The sequence below is a fragment of the Scyliorhinus canicula genome, chromosome 16, assembly GCF_902713615.1.
Source record: "Scyliorhinus canicula chromosome 16, sScyCan1.1, whole genome shotgun sequence".
NCBI lineage: Eukaryota > Metazoa > Chordata > Chondrichthyes > Carcharhiniformes > Scyliorhinidae > Scyliorhinus > Scyliorhinus canicula.
The window spans coordinates 10,823,464-10,842,327 of NC_052161.1; the positions used below are offsets into that span (position 1 = coordinate 10,823,464).

Sequence of the window (18,864 nt, forward strand, 5' to 3'; positions counted from 1 at the left end):
AGCCAATTTTGGATCTAGCCTGCTGCCCTGTCGGTTTCCTATTAGATCTCACTTTTCTGACCAGTCTGCAGTGTGGGCCTTATCAAATGCCGTACTGAAATCCATATAGACAACATCCACTGCACTACCCTAATCACTCCTCCTTGCTACCTCCTCACAAAATGCTATTAACTTTGTATGGCATGATCTTCACACCCATAAATCCAGGCTGTCTGTCCCTAATCAATATGTACCTTTTTAAGTGAGTTTATCCTGTCTCTCAGAATTGTTTCTAATAGGTTGCTCACCACCGAAGTCAGACTGACCGGCCTATAGTTTTCTGGCCTATCCCTTGTACCCTTTTTAAATAATAGTGCAATGTTCTCAGAAGTTCAACCCTCTGGGAGCTTGCCTGTATCTAGTGAGGATCCTCGCGCATCCGTTATTTCCTCCCTGGGATTCAATCCATCTGGCCCTGGCTACTTATCAAGGTTACTAGTCCCTCCAGTACTTTCTCTCCAACTATGCTTATTGTATCTAAGATTTCACAGTCTTCCTCTTTAACTAGAATATCTGCATCATCCCTCTCCTTAGTGAAGACAGAGACAAAGTGCAGGCACGATCGAATGGCCTCATTGAGAGCCCAACTCTGTGATCTGACAAGGATGTTAAATATCACAAGAGGCGTCTCACCAGATTTGTGATGCTCGGAACGCCTTGCGAGATCTTACGAGACCTCGCGAGACACCGCGATCTGGATCTTGCCCGCGCTGGGTGAGATCCAGGTTAACTTATTTAAATGAGTTATTCGGCTCATTTAAATATGTCTGCACCTGATTATCCCGAGCCCGGGAATGAACAAACTCCCGTACCTGGGAGACCTCACCGTAGCCGCGATAGCACTGGTTCACACAAATATGAACCAGGCGTAACGGCAATTTGGGGGGGGGGGGGGCTCTGGGCAGGGTGGTACCCTGGCACTCACACTACTACTCAGGAAATTGGCACTGCTAGCCTGGTACCTTGGCAGTGCTACTTGGGCACCCTGGCAGTGCCACCCGGGTGGCTGGGTGGCACTGCCAGGCTTGCAGGGGCACTGCCAGGGTGCCAGGCTGGCCCACGTGCCAGGTTGCCTGTGACATGGATTGGACCCTGGAGTGCCCTGCCCTTAAGAGGTGGGGTGAAGTGGGGGGGGGGGGGGGGGGGGGGGGGGGAGAATCGAGGACCCCTAAGAGGTAAGTTGGGGGGGGGTGTTCGGAGGCTGAGGTTGTTGGCTGAGGGGGGGTTGAGAGATCGGGCCAGCATTTAAAAATGCGCCCCTATATCTTCCTGCGCCAACAGCTCAAAGTGAGGTAAATGCGGCATCAGCGGGGCGTTCCTCGCCAAAGCCCCAAAAAAGGTCCCATTTGATAACGGGGGCAATCTCGGTGCTGCAGATACCCCGAAACATCCGCGATCCACGCCCAAAATGGGACTTTTATTTTGTTACATCATGCCCCTTATTGAGAACCCTGCCCATGTTTTCTGAATCAACCCACATATTACCATGTAGATCTCTAATGGACTCTACATTTTCCTTAGTTATCCTCTTAGTTTAGCACAGGGCTAAATCGCTGTCTTAGAAAGCAGGCCAGCAGCGTGGGTTCAATTCCCGTACCAGCCTCCCCGAACAGGCGCTGGAATGTGGCGACTAGGGGCTTTTCATAGTAACTTCATTTGAAGCCTACTTGTGACAATAAGCAATTTTCATTTCATTTGCTCTTAATGTTTGGTAAACTATCTTTGGATTTTCTTTGATTTTACTCGACATTATTTTTTTGCATCCTCTCACTGCTTTCCCCATTTCCATTCTTACTGTCCCCCTGTACTTCCTATACTTCTCTAGGCTTTCTACAGTATTAAGCCATTTGTGACAGCCATAAGCGTTCTTTGTCTGCATTATCTTGGTCTGTATGCTTCTGCATAACCATTGGCTCTAGATTTGGCAGAACCATTTTCTTTGTGGGGAGCTGGTCTACACTGTGCACGCAGAATCTCACCTTTGAATGCCTCCCACTAATCTGACACTGGTAGCTGTATCCAGGCCGCTCTTGCTCACCTCTCAGCTTTGCAAAATTTGTGTTCCTCCGATTTGTAACTTTTACTCCTGTTCCACCTTTGTCCTTTTCCATAATCATGCCAAATCGAACTATATTATAGTCACTATCTCTAAAATGGTCCCCCACGGCTACTTCATCCACTTGACCAGCTTAATTTCCTGAGACTGAATCTAGAATTGCTTCCCCTCTTATCATAGGCCTTACAGTGCAGAAGGAGACCATTCCGCCCATCGAGTCTGCACCGTCCCTTGGAAAGAACACCCTACTTTTTTTTAAATAAATTTATCGTACCCAATTCATTTTTCCAATTAAGGGGCAATTTAGCGTGGCCAATCCACCTACCCTGCACATCTTTGGGTTGTGGGGGCGAAACCCACGCAGACACGGGGAGAATGTGCAAACTCCAAACGGACAGTGACCCAGAGCAGGGATCGAACCTGGGACCTCAGCGCCGTGAGGCAGCAATGCTACCCACTGCGCCACCGTGCTGCCCAAAGAGCACCCTACTTAAGAGCACCTCTTGTTGGGCTTGTTACGTGCTGGCTAAAAAACGTTCTCTTGAATACAGTTTTTCTGGCTGATATGGCGTGATGGGTAAGAATTAAAGATGGATAAGGTGTGAACCACCCCAGTGCAGTTGGATGTCAGTGGAGAGCTGTTGGGGGAAAATGGTGTGTCAAAGACTGCAGACAGGCCAAGAACGAGAAGTGTAGCACTGTCACAAGATGCAATTTGTGACATTGATAAGGGCTGTTTTTGATGTGTGGCATGGATGGAAACCTAATTAGGGGGATTCAAATGAAAGAATTGGCACGAAAATGGGAGCCCACAGTGCAGATGTCACAATATGGAGTAAGGGGGGCTCTGCGAAGGTTGGAACTGAGGCACATTTTGTTGTGAGATTCTGACTCTGTTCTTTAGGCATGTGATACCTGGCCTGAAGTGAATCTGGCCTTCTATTTCTGTCCCCCAAGTTGGGGAGGTGGTGACATGGCGGTAATGTTGTTGGACTGTAATCCAGAGACCCGGCTTAAGGATGGAGGCATGGGGCTTGGGGAGGGTGCTCTTTCCAAGAGCCGGTGCAGACTCGATGGGCCGAATGGCCTCCTTCTGCACTGTAAATTCTATGATAATCTATGAGTTGTCTGAAGCTTGGCAGAAAGCACATCATTGCTTGCTCAACCTCTCGGCCTCCTTACAGCGGGAAACATTCTGGAGCCAAATGACTCGTCTGACTGGATCCAAAGTGACCTCCTGGTCACTCGTACTCACCTGATTGACTTGGATGAGGACGCTGCAGAGGGAAGCTGCAGTGAAACGGTCTCAGGACTAGGAATAGGCCATTCAGCCCCTCAAGTCTGTTCCATCATTCAAGCAGACCATGCTAATTCACTACTTGCTTATGATCTACCTTTAGCATCAATCCCCGGCTCAAAAGCTCCACCTCTTTCACCACCCAAAGCCTTTTGATGGGGAGCGAGTTCTGCATTTCCACTATTCTTTGTATAAATGTCGCCACAGTCCCAGGGGACCCGAGGCTGCTTTTCCCTTTGAGGGGGGAGAGCTGACTGCACCTCAGGCGAGGGGCAGCTGGTACATGGATTGAACCCGCGCTATTGGCGTCTCTCTGCATCACTAACCAGCCGTCCAGTCAACTGAGCTAACTAAGCCCTTTCTTCGTAAACACACAGACCCATCCACATACACGGACACACACCCATACATAAACCCACCCATGTACACAGACACAACCCACATACACAGACACACACACACAGGCCCACTCACATACACAGAAGCACTTACACACACCCACACACAAACCCACCCATGTACACACACACACACACACACACAAGCCCACTCACATACACAGAAGCACTTACACACGCCCATACACAAACCCACCCATGTACACACACACAAGCCCACTCACATACACAGAAGCACTTACACACGCCCACACACAAACCCCCCCATGTATACACACAGACACACACAGAGGCCCACTCACATACACAGAAGCACTTACACACACCCACACACAAACAGACCCACCCACATACATAGACCCACACTCGTACACAGACCCACACTCATACACAGATCCACACTCATACACAGACCCACACTCATACACAGAAGCACTTACACACACCCACACACAAACCCACCCATGTACACACACATACACACACACACAAGCCCATTCACATACACAGAAGCACTTACACACGCCCACACACAAACCCACCCATGTACACACACACACACACACACAAGCCCACTCACATACACAGAAGCACTTACACACGCCCATACACAAACCCACCCATGTACACACACACAAGCCCACTCACATACACAGAAGCACTTACACACGCCCACACACAAACCCCCCCATGTATACACACAGACACACACAGAGGCCCACTCACATACACAGAAGCACTTACACACACCCACACACAAACAGACCCACCCACATACATAGACCCATACTCGTACACAGACCCACACTCATACACAGATCCACACTCATACACAGACCCACACTCATACACAGACCCACACTCACATGCAATTCCACTCACATACACAGAAGCATTCGCACACACCCATTTACACACCCACACTCACACACAGACCCACTCAAATACACAGAAGCACTCCCATACATGCCCAGGTAGACACATGCACTTACACATACATGCACCCACAGCCGCACCCATATACATAGACACACCAAAGAGAAAATGCTGGAAAATCTCAGCAGGTCTGGCAGCATCTGTAGGGAGAGAAAAGAGCTAACGTTTCAAGTCCAGATGACCCTTTGTCAAAAGTCTAGTCGAGTGGTTCGCATGACATTCTAAAGTGCATGGCCGAAAGTTGTTTAGATCATTAAGATCATAGAATTTACAGTGCAGAAGGAGGCCATTCAGCCCATCGAGTCTGTACTGGCCCTTGGAAAGAGCACCCTGCCCAAGCCCCATGCCTCCACCCTATCCCCCTTTATCCCCGTAACCCAGTAACCACACCTAACCTTTTGGAAACCAAGGGCAATTTAGAATGGCCAATCCACCTAACCCGCACATCTTTGGACTGTGGGAGGAAACCGGAGCACCCGGAGGAAACCCACGCAGACACAGGGAGAGAACGTGCAGACCCCACGCAGACAGTGACCCAAGCTGGGAATCGAACCTGGGACCCTGGAGCGGTGAAGCAACTGTGCTAACCACTATGCTACTGTGCTTCGAATGAAAGCCTTCAAACTACTTCACCACAACTTGTCGTTTACTGCGCTGGCAGACCACCCCTGCTGATGCTCACGGCGAGCCACTGTTTTACAATGAAATGGCAGAGCTACCACAAAGATAATGGGGGAAAGGGTCATAAGACCAATAGATGAAGGGGTAGGCCTGATCTCCTTTCAAGCTTGCGTTGCCATTCAATCAGACCACGGCTGATCTATCACAATTCCACTTGTCTTTCCACTCCCCATACACCATGACTCCCTTAGAATCTGAAAACCTATTGCTCTCAGCCCTGAATAGACATAGGAGCAGAATTAGGCCACTTGGCCCATGGAGTCTGCTCCGCCATTCAATCATGGCTGATATGTTTCTCATCCCCATTCTCCATCTGTATTTCAATGAGATGGTTCCTCATGCTTCAAAACGGAAAGAATGTAGGCCCGTGCTTACTCAATCTCTCGCCATCGGGCAATCCTCTAATCCCAGGAAGTAAGGGTGGCACTGACAGGAAGTGTGTACGTTGAATATGTTATCGATGTTCTGTCAGGGTGCTATGATTTCCTGAACTCTCCCCAACTCTGAAGCGTTGCCGCGTTGTAACTGAAACGTTAATATCATTGAGACTGTTACAGGTGTGTTGAGAAAGAATTTGCCGTGGAATGCGAGAAGGATTGGTAGCCAGTTATGTGAGCTGAACAGTGAAAAGGAGGCTAGAAGATGCCAACTCTCCAGCTGCAGACTGCAGTTAACTGGACTCCACTCCAGCCGCACTTCAATCCTCCACCTTTTATTTTCTCTGCTTACATCAAAGATTATTTCCAGTATTTTCCTCCCAACAGGTTGTGAACTCACACGCGCCGGGGAAGAAGGTGTGGCTTGCAGGGGTAGGGCCAGCATGGACTGGAGGAACCACCAATCTCTCTGATAGTTATGCAGCAGGATTTCTGTAAGTATTCCGTGCGTATGTTTCAATACTCTGTCCAGTCATTGCTGTGTGTTGGTATCGATTGCACAGATGTCATGAAGACTGTGCCCCAGATGAACTGTTCAGGATGAAAGGCAGATTTTTAAAAAGTACAAAATGTACAAATGAACAGAATGATCTGTTGAGCTGCTCACAGAAAAATACTTTTCACTGTACCTCGGTACACGTGACAATAAACAAATCCAATCCAATCCAATCCAAATGTAGTCACCTGATTTCAAAAACAAATACAAACTAGAATTCTTCCCCGTCTAAAGTAAATCTACACAGACTGCCCAGCCACTTGGCCCAACTGATCTGTGCCAATGTTGATGCTCTGCACTATTTTGTTCTTGACCTCATCCAACGTCACCAGCCCATCCCTCTACTCCTTCCACCTTCCTGTACTTATCCAGCTTCTCCTTTAATGGATCTGTGCTCTTCACCCAACCAGACCCACTCAGCAAGTTCCACATTCTCATCATTATCTGAAGGAACCGCCAAGTTACCAGGTCGAATTTTCTCAGGTCTTCTCCCGCTTTGCCGTCAGAACGGTGATGAGAGATCTTGCTCAAATTCATTGTTGGCGATCTGGACAAGTCCAGAGGAGGCTTCCCGGCAACGTTGTTACATGGTATGGCGAGAGTGCAAGTATGTGGCCGCATCTCGCGCTAGTTAATGGAAAGCATTCCGAAAATCATGGCACTGAATGGGAGCCCTCTGGGTGGGTTCCCAGGAAGGGTCATTGGAGGCCGGTCGCCAGGCTCGTTCCAAACCGTTAGCTCGTGTGACCAGACGATGATGGGGTCAGCGCTGTGAAAGGTGCAGGCAAAATAGGATGGAGAGCTTTCATCATTTAGAAATACTATGTCAATTTATGATGCCGTGTTACGCCAGGTGGGCAGCACGGTAGAATTGTGGTTAGCACAATTGCTTCACAGCTCCAGGGTCCCAGGTTCGATTCCCGGCTGTGCGGAGTCTGCACGTTCTCCCCGTGTGTGCGTGGGTTTCCTCCGGGTGCTCCGGTTTCCTCCCACAGTCCAAAGATGTGCAGGTTAGGTGGACTGGCCATGCTGAATTGCCCTTAGTGTCCAAAATTGCCCTTAGTGTTGGGTGGGGCACTGGATTATGGGGATAGGGTGGAGGTGTGGGTTTGGATAGGGTGCTCTTTCCAAGAACCAGTGCAGACTCGATGGGCCGAATGGTCTCCTTCTGCGCTGTAAATTTGATGAAATAGGTGCACCTATATTTTATAAATTTTTTCTAAATATTGATATTGTTCTTCAATAGCAATATAGGATTATAGGAAATAGGAACAGGAATAGGCCATTCAGTCCGTCAAGCCTGTTCTGCTATTCAGTTACATCATGGCTGATCGTCGACCTCTTAGGCTATTCTTCCCCCTATCCCCACATCCCTCAATGTGATTAATATCCAAATACCTATCACTTTCTATCTTGAATCTACTCAATGATGGAGCTTCCACAATCCTCTCAAGTAAATAATTCCAAGGGTTCACCACCCTGAGTGAAGAAAGTCCTTCTCACACAACAAGCGGCTGGTTTAGCACAGTGGGCTAAATAGCTGGCTTGTAATGCAGAACACAGCCAGCAACGCAGGTTCAATTCCTGTTCGGGGAGGCATACAGCATGCTTGCCTTCATCGGACGGGGTATTGAGTACAAGAGTCGACCGGTCATGTTACAGTTGTATATGAGTTTGGTTAGGCCACATTTGGAATACTGCGTGCAGTTCTGGTCGCCACATTACCAGAAGGATGTGGATGCTTTAGAGAGGGTGCAGAGGAGGTTCACCAGGATGTTGCCTGGTATGGAGGGTGCCAGCTATGAAGAAAGGTTGAGTAGATTAGGATTGTTTTCGTTGGAAAGACGGAGGTTGAGGGGGGACCTGATTGAGGTCTACAAAATTATGAGAGGTATCGACAGGTTAGATCGCAACAAGCTTTTTCCAAGAGTGGGGGTGTCAATTACAAGGGGTCATGATTTCAAGGTGAGAGGGGGAAAGTTTAAGGGAGATGTGCGTGGAAAGTTTTTTACGCAGAGGGTGGTGGGTGCCTGGAATGCTTTGCCAGCGGAGGTGGTAGAGGCGGGCACAGTAGCATCATTTAAGAAGCATCTAGACAGATATATGAATGGGCGGGGAACAGAGGGAAGTAGATCCTTGGAAAATAGGCGACAGGTTTAGATAAAGGATCTGGATCGGCGCAGGCTGGGAGGGCCGAAGGGCCTGTTCCTGTGCTGTAATTTTATTTGTTCTTTGTTGTTCTTAGATAGGGTGGACAGTGAAAGCCTTTTTCCTCGGATGGTGATGTCTAGTACGAGGGGACATAGCTTTAAATTGAGGGGAGATGGATTTAGGACAGATGTCAGAGGTAGGTTCTTTACTCAGAGAGTAGTAAGGGCGTGGAATGCACTGCCTGCAACAGTAGTGGACTCGCCAACATTAAGGCCATTTAAATGGTCATTGGATAGACATATGGATGAGAAGGGAATAGTGTAGATGGGCTTTAGATTGGTTTCACAGGTCGGCGCAACATCGAAGGGCCTGTACTGCGCTGTAATGATCTATTGTTCTATTGAAGACACGTTGAGGAAGCAGGGGGACTGCTGAAGGACTTGGACAGACCAGGAGAATGGGCAAAGAAGTGGCAGATGAAATACAATGTGGAAAAGTGTAAATTATGCACTTTGGAAGAAGGAATGGAAGCCTAGTCAAAGTTTCTAAATGAGAAAATGCAGATGGGAAGGCAAACGCAATGTTAGCATTCATGTCGAGAGGGTTAGAATACAAGGCCAGGGATGTACTTCTGAGGTTGTATAAGGCTCTGGTCAGACCCCATTTGGAGTATTGTGAGCAATCTTGGGCCCCGTATCTAAGGAAGAATGTGCTGGCCTTGGAAAGGGTCTAAAGTTTGTTCACAAGAATGATCCCTGGAATGAAGAGCTTGTCGTATGAGGAACAGTTGAGGACTCTGGGTCTATACTCGTTGGAGTTTAGGAGAATGAGGGGGGATCTTATTGAAACCTACAGGACACTGCGAAGCCTGAATAGAGTGGATGTGGAGAGGATGTTTCCACTTGTAGGAAATATTTGTTGTGCGGCGTGACCGATGTAGGTCATCAGCCAATGTGCGGCCAGGGTCCCGCCCACTCTCCGGCTGTTTACGGCGCAGGAGTTGGGAGTTTCACCCGACGCCGCTGCTCGCCCTTCACCGGTCCCAGAATTGATGAGGAATCTCCGCCGATTTTTTTGGTCACAAAACCTCCCGCGAATTATCCGTTCGAGCCGGCACTTAGCCGCTGAAACGAAGAATCCAGCTTCTTGTGCTTTCAGATGTTGTGAAAGGGGAGTGAGGGTCTAAAGTTATTAACAGCACTCAGTGTGGCCAGGGTAATTTCCATGATTAGTTGAATGGCCAATTTTTGTGCTCTTAACGATTTTATTTCTGACTCTATTGTGAGAGTACTTTCGAGAAAAATTAGAAGCTGACATTCTACTCCATCAAAGGGCAAGGTTTGTAATCGAATCACACTGTCACGTCCAAAATCAAACCACAGATATTCTTCTCACACATCATCGCTTATTCATTTTATTACCATTTATCCAACCCGAGAATCTCACAGACAGGAGCAGAGAATATGAAACTATGCCATTCCAGTGATTTGAAGGCACACTTTCCAGCAATGTTCACCAGGAAGGAAGGAACAGGAGGAGGCCATTCAGCACTTCAGTCCTGTGCTAGCATTCGATTAGATTGTGGCTAACTTAACTCCACCTACCTGGGTTTTATTCCACAATTCTTAATCCCCTGTTTAATAAAAATAGCAACCAGTGTTAGGAGCCTGTGATAGCGTGGCATCTTTAAGGGGCGATCCTTCGCCGGGCATGTGACCCACCCAGAACCTACGCGAATGGAACACACAAACGCGAGCCGATTGGATGCCAGGGCACAGACCCAGGTGGTGAGAATCGTTAGAGTAAGCCCGGAAGTGGCTGTGATGCGTGCTGTGTTGGACTTGTGTTGATCTGTATCTATATAAAATTCTTCCTTTGTTAATAAATCACCGTTGTGAATTAACTCTGCCTCAGCGTATTACCTCGCGCCGCAACAGACCCCGATTTAATTACCTCAGAAGTATCAGAGGCAATAATAGATACCGTGTTGCTAAGCCATTGGAACACAGGCGGTACGCCATACTACCGTACAGGCCTGCTCCACCGTACAGGCCTGCCCCACCATTCGACACGACCGTGGCTGATCTAATTGTGTCTCAACTCCACTTCCTTGTTGGTTCCCCATAACCTTTCACTCCCTTCTCTATCAAAAATCTAAATCAGCCTTGAATAAATTCAAGCACCCAGCCCCCACTGCTATCCCAGAAAGAGAATTTCACAGACGAACGACCCCCCCCCCCCCCCCCCCCCCCCCCCCGAGAGAAAAACGATTTTCTCCTCATCTCCATCATTTAATCTAGAACTGTGTCCCCCCCCTCCCCCGGTTCTGGTCTCTCCCACAAGTGGGAGCGTCCTCCTAGGATTTACCCTATCGCGTCTCCTCAGGGTCTGACTGAAGCCAACCAAAATGTACTAACTCAACACAGACAGGGCAATTGATTCTGGAACCTTCCATAGCCCAACTGCGTGTAGCCACAAAGCTCCTGGAAGTGCTTAAATCTGCTTAACTTCGATCAAAACCTCTTGGGTGTGTGGTACCATCATGGCTATATTACTGAACTAATAATCCAGAGGCAAAGACTAATGACCTGAAGGCCTGGGTTCAAATCCCACCATGGCTGCTGGGGAATTTAAATGAAATATGTTAGGAATTAGAAAGGAAGCATCTGTAATGTGATGCACAATCAATGGACACGAAACGTAGGTGTAGTCCGAAACGAAAGGCTTTAATCAGCAAGAAGTGAGCCCAGCAGCAGGAGTAGAGAAATGACCTGGCTGCTGGGGAACACGGGTTCTTATACCCCGCCTCGTAGGCGGAGCTACCTTTCTCTCGACCAATGAGAATACAGAGGACACTACTTGGGCCAATGGGCAGCGAGCCCTCTGCACCAATGGCAGCTCACACTCCCAGGTACCGTAATACCCCTAGTCATATTACCACATAATGGTGACCAGAAGAATCACTGGATTGTTGTGTGTGCACCCATCTGGTTCATTAATGAATACATTTATAAAAATAAATTCAGTTCATTAGTATGGACGAGTGCAATGCAAGGCCACATTTCTTACCCTATTCCAGTTGCCCTGTGCAGATGCCAGTGTGCTTCCTTTCCAAAATAGTAATTGTTTTTGCAATTGAGTCAGTCAGAGTGTGGCGTGGAATCTAGTGTGGGCTCCCTTGCTTGAGGGGCATCCATGTTTGGCTTCTATCACATTCTAGAGCATTTAGTAAGCAGTCTTACAACACCAGGTTAAAGTCCAACATGTTTGTTTCAAACACTAGCTTTCGGAGCACTGCTCCTTCCTCAGGTGAACACAGAGCTTTTAGGGTCACTTTGCTGTGACAATAGGCTGAGTTATTGAACTCAACTTGGCAGGATTTGAACTGACAACCTCTCGGCTTACTAAGTCTCGATAATTGAGCATAACACCACTGTATCTAGATAACTATTCCATTCTTATCACCAGTTTTCCCACACGTAACACTAGAGAGCATATACAGGAGGTTCAAGGAGATTTACAAGAACGTTGCTTAGGAATGATGGATGTGGAAAGAATGGATAGACAGATTTTTGACCTCCAAGAAAATCAAGGGTGGAATTAGGCTGGATAAATATGTTTCAGCCAGGACAGATGGCCTGGGCAGCAATGGCATAATTGGTGTTGTAATCCTTTAAGTTTCTATCAGAGGAAAGAACGACAGAAAAGTCAAAACACTTACTCTCTTATGCAATTAAGTAGAATTCAAATGGAAAATATTTCTGCAGATTACTGCACCGTTCAACCCAAACAGGGTTATTTTGTGAAGCTGTTTATTTGTGGTGTCTGCTGGGTGTCTCAATCGAGACTCTTTCTCACAGTGCACCCGGAGAAGGCTGACTCTCTCTGCTTCCTCTATCTACAGGTGGTTAAATACATTGGGCATGTCGGCCAAGCAAGGGATAGATGTCGTGATCCGAAACTCGTTCTTTGACCATGGATATAATCACCTTGTGGACCAGAACTTCAACCCACTACCAGTAAGCTCAGAGAAATCTTCAACCCTTACAGCTTCAGTCTTTAGACCCCTGACGGGATGTAAATTGCTGCAGCGCAGGATTACCTGTGACGCAGCTCGTTTTCCCAGCCCATCCTGTCCTCGCCTAATACACTTTACTGATCCCCTACCCAGTCTCCTCCACCCAAAACCCGGGAGAGAGTGACAACCCAACCTGGCCGGGTTACACTAAGTCAGCATCCATCAGGGATCAGTCCTGTTCTTCAAAGTGAAGGTATGCACTTCTTTGCCGAGCGACCAGCAAACCTCATTGCAAGATTTGATACCGACTATTCTGATCTAGAGAGTGCCCAGACAAGATTCACATCCTTGGTGTGCTTTACAACTGGGAGGGATAGATAGATGGATACATGGATACCCGGATAGATGGATAGCACGACGAACGAATGGTCGGAGAAACAGACAGGTAGGCAGATAGCCAGGTAGGCAGACAGCAAGGTAGGCAGACAGATTCATGCTTCAATGATATACTGTAGACAGGAAAGTAGAGTTGAGGCCACAATCAGATTAACCATGATCTTATCAAATAGCAGAGCAGGCTCAAATGTCCGAATAACCTACTCTTGCTCCCAATTTATTTGTTTGTACGCGTGTGTATATTCGCAAAGAGATATATAGAGTTTTCATTGACAACCAACCTCCAATCAAATTCCCTCATACAAATGCCAGAGTCCCACATGCAGTGCATTCCAAAAGGACTCACACTTTCTATGGCCTCAGGCTACCCTATAGTCTCACAGCTAATGAAATACTTTGAAATGTAATGACGTTTGTGACTTATGAAACGTGGCAGCCAATTAGCACACAGCAAGTTCCCATAAAGAACAATGTGATGCCCTGTTTTAGTGATGTTGGTTGAGGAATAAATGTTGCCCAGGATACTGGGAAGGTGTCTGCAGTTCTCCTTCGAAGCGGTGTAATGGAATTTGTACATCGCCCCGGGAGGGCAGATGGGCTGAAAGACTGTGGGTGCGATTCACCCACTGCGTTGGCGCCTGGGTGCGCCGGTTAACTAGTGGGGCTGGCCAAAATCGAGATTCGCATAAGGGGGCCGCAAATCGGTTTGCAATCTTCCAGCCCACTCCCGATGGAGAGTTCCAGATCGCGCCCAAATATAGCAGGCATATCATTGACCCTCATTTACATCGCATTAGCGAGATTGAAGTCGAATGGCCTCCGGGGCAGCACGGTAGCATTGTGGATAGCACAATCGCTTCACAGCTCCAAGGTCCCAGGTTCGATTCCGGCTTGGGTCACTGTCTGTGCGGAGTCTGCACATCCTCCCCGTGTGTGCGTGGGTTTCCTCCGGGTGCTCCGGTTTCCTCCCACAGTCCAAAGATGTACAGGTTAGGTGGATTGGCCATGCTAAATTGCCCTTAGTGTCCAAAATTGCCCTTAGTGTTGGGTGGGGTTACTGGGTTATGGGGATAGGGTGAAGGTGTGGACCTTGGGTAGGGTGCTCTTTCCAAGCGCCGGTGCAGACTCGATGGGCCGAATGGCCTCCTTCTGCACTGTAAATTCTATGAATGCAACAGCCTCCCGGGAATTAAATGGCTCCCCAGCGAGAAATCACATGACTGTTGTTTAGTACTTTTTAAAAACATGAAGCTGGCGCAATGGCTGTTGAGCGGAGCTAAGGAGGTGAGTAGCCATTTTGGGGGGTGGTGGGCGGTGAAGGGGGTGGGCTACACCGCAGGGGGGGGGGGGGTTGGCTGGGCTTGGTCGAGGGACTGAAATGTTCCAGGGTGGGGGCGGTGGGTGAGGGGCTTTTTGTCTGTGAGACCTTCCAGCCATCTTTAAATATTACGGAGACCCATAACAGGGACAATTACAGCTGCCTCCTGTCTGTCAGAGCAAACACTCCCAGGACTGAGCCCTGCTCTGGGTTCTCTGCTGAAGGTCACTTTAACTCCCTTTGGCTGTGAGCAGCCTCAAGCTTCACAGCTGGAGACTATTGTTATTGAGAAATTGGCCTTGTTAGTTGTTGCTGTTTAGCTGCAAAATGCCTGGAGGCTGTAGCTGAGAGTTGAAAAATGAAATGGAAATGAAATAAAATGAAAATGAAGTTCGTGTGCTGCGTGCTGCTGCCTTTCCTGCTCGCCTGCTGCCTCTTCCCCTTGGGCTTACTTGCTGCTTTCTGGATGGAGGGAAGGAAGAAAGAAGGTAGTCGCGTTTCGGTCTCTTTTACCTGGAGTGCGGCGGGGGGGGGGGGGGGGGGGGGGGGGGGGAGGATTTAGACGGGCCTACACCCGGGCTGAGGATGCAGGAGGGCTGCTCGAGCAGTCTCTGGATGTTTTTAAAAGTCTGTTTTGTGTGTTGACTGTGTATTCTGATCTGGACCCGTGGGTCACCTGTTAATGTCCCCTGTGTTCCTATGGCCTGGTCCTCAGACTGGGTGGTGATGGAAGTACAGACGCTGGTGGTTGGCTTACCAGACTGCAGGAGAGGAGGGGCGGTGGCCCGGCTCAACTGCGCAGGCCGCAGGTTGCACCGAAACACTTTCACGGTCTACCAGTGACTTTTTATATTCAGTAGCCATCTGCTGCTCTCATTCTGGGACCGTGCAGGTCTCTGGTGTTCCTTGTTTTCCTTTTGTCCTGGTCTATGTTTGTTGGGAAGGGGGGACTTGTAGGATGGATGCCAGGTAAGCCCGGTATATTTTTTTGCGCTGGCTGCAGCCCACCCCCACCTCTGTAGCTTGGGGATTGCTGGAACGAGGCGTTGCCAGTGCTGGAGAGGGGGAGGTGATTTTCACTGTCTCTCCCTTCTCCGCTATGCTCCATGTTGGTGCGACCTTCCAGTGGATGACTCACGAAGCGGCTTCCACTGATGCAGGTCCACTGAATAGGACGGGAATAAAGGGGCGGGGCAGGGAGGAGGGGGTGGGAGTGTGTTGTACGTGCCAAGTGATTGGTGTCCTCATTGTATTGTCTCTTGATGCTGTCAATAAACTAAGATATTTGCAGGTTGTGTTTGCTGCTTGCTCCTGCTGGTGGCTGCAAATGCCTGGAGGCTGCTGTTGCTGTTTCCTTCCTTTTCTGTTGCTGGAAAGAAGGACAATTTTTTCTAAGATACCTGGGTCTTGAAACACTGGGCTCAGGGGGGCGTATGAATCCAGAAGGCAATCTGGTTTGAAGCAAGAAGCTGCTGCGGGATCTGGTGGGCGATATTGATCCAAATGGGCCACCTGATTACGGTATTGAAGAATTGCTTTCACAGATTGCTGATGCCTTTGTTGCTGGTGTGGTGAGTGCTGCGTGTAATCGGCACGTCACCGCGGGTTAAACATGCTGGAAGTTAAGGATGTTCAACTGCACCTTGAACGCCAGTGGAATACGTGGATGCCAGGATTTGGTTCCGGTGAGATTGGGCTCTTTGGGAGGGGCCTGCACAGCTGCGGCTCCTGGACGGAGAATGGTACTGATTCGTGGACCAAGAACAAAGAACAAAGAAAAGTACAGCACAGGAACAGGCCCTTCAGCCCTCCAAGCCTGTGCCGACCATGCTGCCCGTCTAAACTAAAACCTTCTACACATCCGGTGTTCATATCCCTCTATTCCCGTCCTATTCATGTATTTGTCAAGATGCCCTTTAAATGTCACTATCGTCCCTGCTTCCACTACTTTTCCCTGGCAGCACGTTCTGTGCACCCACTACCCTCTGTGTAAAAAAAAACTTCCCTCGTACCTCTCCTCTAAACGTTGCTCCTCGCACCTGAAACCTATGCCCCCGAGTAATTGACTCTTCCACCCTGGGAAAACGTTTCTGACCATCCATTCTGTCCATACCCCTCATAGACTGGGCTTCAGCACTGGGGATATCCTCACGATCATAGGATGAGCGTGTGGACCAGGGGAGGGCACCAATAGGGGTCTGGGGTCTAGAGGCTCCTGATGCGGCTGGGGGGGTGGTGAGTGTGTAGCGCGAGGTTTTCCAGCACAACTGACTTGGTGGATCGCACTTTGAGAGAAGGAGGGACATGTAAGGGTGAAGGAGGCTCGGGGGATTTGAGGGTCAAAGGGTGGAAACTGTGTCTGATTGTCCATCCCTCCCTTCCCCTCCAATTCCTTAAAGATATAACAATGTGGCTGGTGTTGTTGGTCTCAAAGGTTGTCTTCACCGTTCTGGCGATAGCCGAGGCAGGCAGATGCTGGAGAAGGCAGCAGCAGCGTCAACACCCCATGTAGAGGGGGCCGCCGCACACCCTGAAGATCCGGCCGTCCACCAGGCCGAGGAAGAACCCAGAGGGGGAGGCCAGCAACGGCCCAAAGTGTACAGGCATTGTTGGTCTTACAAGGAGATTAGTAAGAATTCTTACAATACCAGGTTAAAGTCCAACAGGTTTGTTTCGAATCACTACCTTTTGGAGAACTGCTCCTTCCTCAGGTGAATGAAGAGGTGGGTTCCAGAAACATATGTATAGACAAAGTTAAAGATGCAATACGATACTTTGAATGCGAGTCTTTGCAGATAATTAAGTCCTTACAGGTCCAAACGGAGAGAGGGATAATCACAGGATAAAGAGGTGTGAATTGTCTCAAGCCAGGACAGTTGGTAGGCCTGTGACTATCTCTCCAGTTGCTCTGTCTGGACCTGCAAAGACTTAATTACCTGCAAAGACTCACATTCAAAGTATCGTCTTGCATCTTTGACTGAGCCATGCCCTGTATGCCACACTCAAGAGGCGGACATCGTGTTCCAGGATTTCCACAGCAGTTGCCACCCTAGATCTGCATCAGCTCTGGGAGAATCTTGTCCAGACGTTGGGCATCTGACTGGGACCCAGCTGAATTCTGGGATCCGGCAGACCTCCGACTGCTGACTCCTTTGGATGGTTTAGCACAGTGGGTTAAACTGCTGGCTTGTAATGCAGAACAAGGCAGCAGCGCGGGTTCAATTCCCGTACCGGCCTCCCCTAACAGGTGCCAGAATAGGGCTTTTCACAGTAACTTCATTGAAGCCTACTTGTGACAATAAGCGATTATTATTATGATCCTGTCTCCCAACTGATGTGCATCAACATCTGAGTGGTGCTCACCAGATTGTGCCCCAGAAGCCCGTCCACTGATGTCGCCCACTAAGGTGTATGTCTCTGTGCTGGTAGAAGGTGGGAGTAATGAAATGAAATGAAATGAAAATTGCTTATTGTCACGAGTAGGCTGCAATGAAGTTACTGTGAAAAGCCCCTAGTCGCCACATTCCGGTGCCTGTTCGGGGAGGCTGGTACGAGAATCGAACCGTGCTGCTGGCCTGCCTTGGTCTGCTTTCAAAGCCAGCGATTTAGCTGAGTGAGCTAAACCAGCCCCTGTGATAGCTGTGATGCCTCGATGGTGTTCTCCTCAGTTCTCCTCCAAGGTGGTCTCTCGGGGGGGGGGGGGGGGGTGCTCTGGGAAATGACTCCGGATAGAACAGCACAGAACAGGCCCTTCAGCCCTCGATGTTGTGCCGAGCATTGTCCGAAACCAAGATCAAGCTATCCCACTCCCTGTCATTCTGGTGTGCTCCATGTGCCTATCCAATAACCGCTTGAAAGTTCCTAAAGTGTCCGACTCCACTATCACAGCAGGCAGTCCATTCCACACCCTAACCACTCTCTGAGTATAGAACCTACCTCGGACATCCCTCCTATATCTCCCACCCTGAATCTTATAGTTATGACTCCTTGTAACAGCTACATCCACCCGAGGAAATAGTCTCTGAACATCCACTATCTATCCCCCTAATCATCTTATAAACCTCTATTAAGTCACCTCTCATCCTCCTCTGCTCCAAAGAGAAAAGCCCAAGCTCCCTCAATCTTTCCTCATAAAACCTATCCTGCAAACCAGGCAGCATCCTGTTAAATCTCCTTTGCACCCTTTCCAATGCTTCCACATTCTTCCTATAATGAGGTGACCAGAACTGCACACAATACTCCAAATGTGATCTCACCAGGGTCATGTACAGTTGCAGCATAACCCCGCGGCTCTTAAACTCAAGCCCCCTGTTAATAAACAATAACACACTATCGGCCTTCTTTACGGCTCTATCCACTTGAGTGGCAACATTCAGAGATCTGTGGACATGAACCCCAAGATCTCTCTGTTCCTCCACATTCCTCAGAACCCTGCCATTGACCCTGTAATCCGCATTCAAATTTTTTCTACCAAAATGAATCACCTCGCACTTATCAGGGTTAAACTCCATCTGCCATTTTTAGGCCCAGCTTTGCATCCTATCAATGTCTCTTTGCAGCCTACAACAGCCCTCCACCTCATCCACTACTCCACCAATCTTGGTGTCATCAGCAAATTTACTGACTCACCCTTCAGCCCCC

At 48.8% G+C, this 18,864-nt stretch overlaps 1 protein-coding gene across 1 annotated transcript in view; it reads left to right on the forward strand.

Moving 5' to 3' along the window:
- The window catches only part of hpse2 (heparanase 2), a 279,913-nt gene that overhangs the window by 185,794 nt on the left and 75,255 nt on the right, over window positions 1-18,864 (forward strand). The window contains exons 8-9 of the mRNA XM_038822233.1: window positions 6,172-6,278; window positions 12,396-12,510. Of these exons, the coding sequence (XP_038678161.1) occupies window positions 6,172-6,278; window positions 12,396-12,510 (222 nt within the window). The remainder of the gene's footprint in view (window positions 1-6,171; window positions 6,279-12,395; window positions 12,511-18,864) is intronic.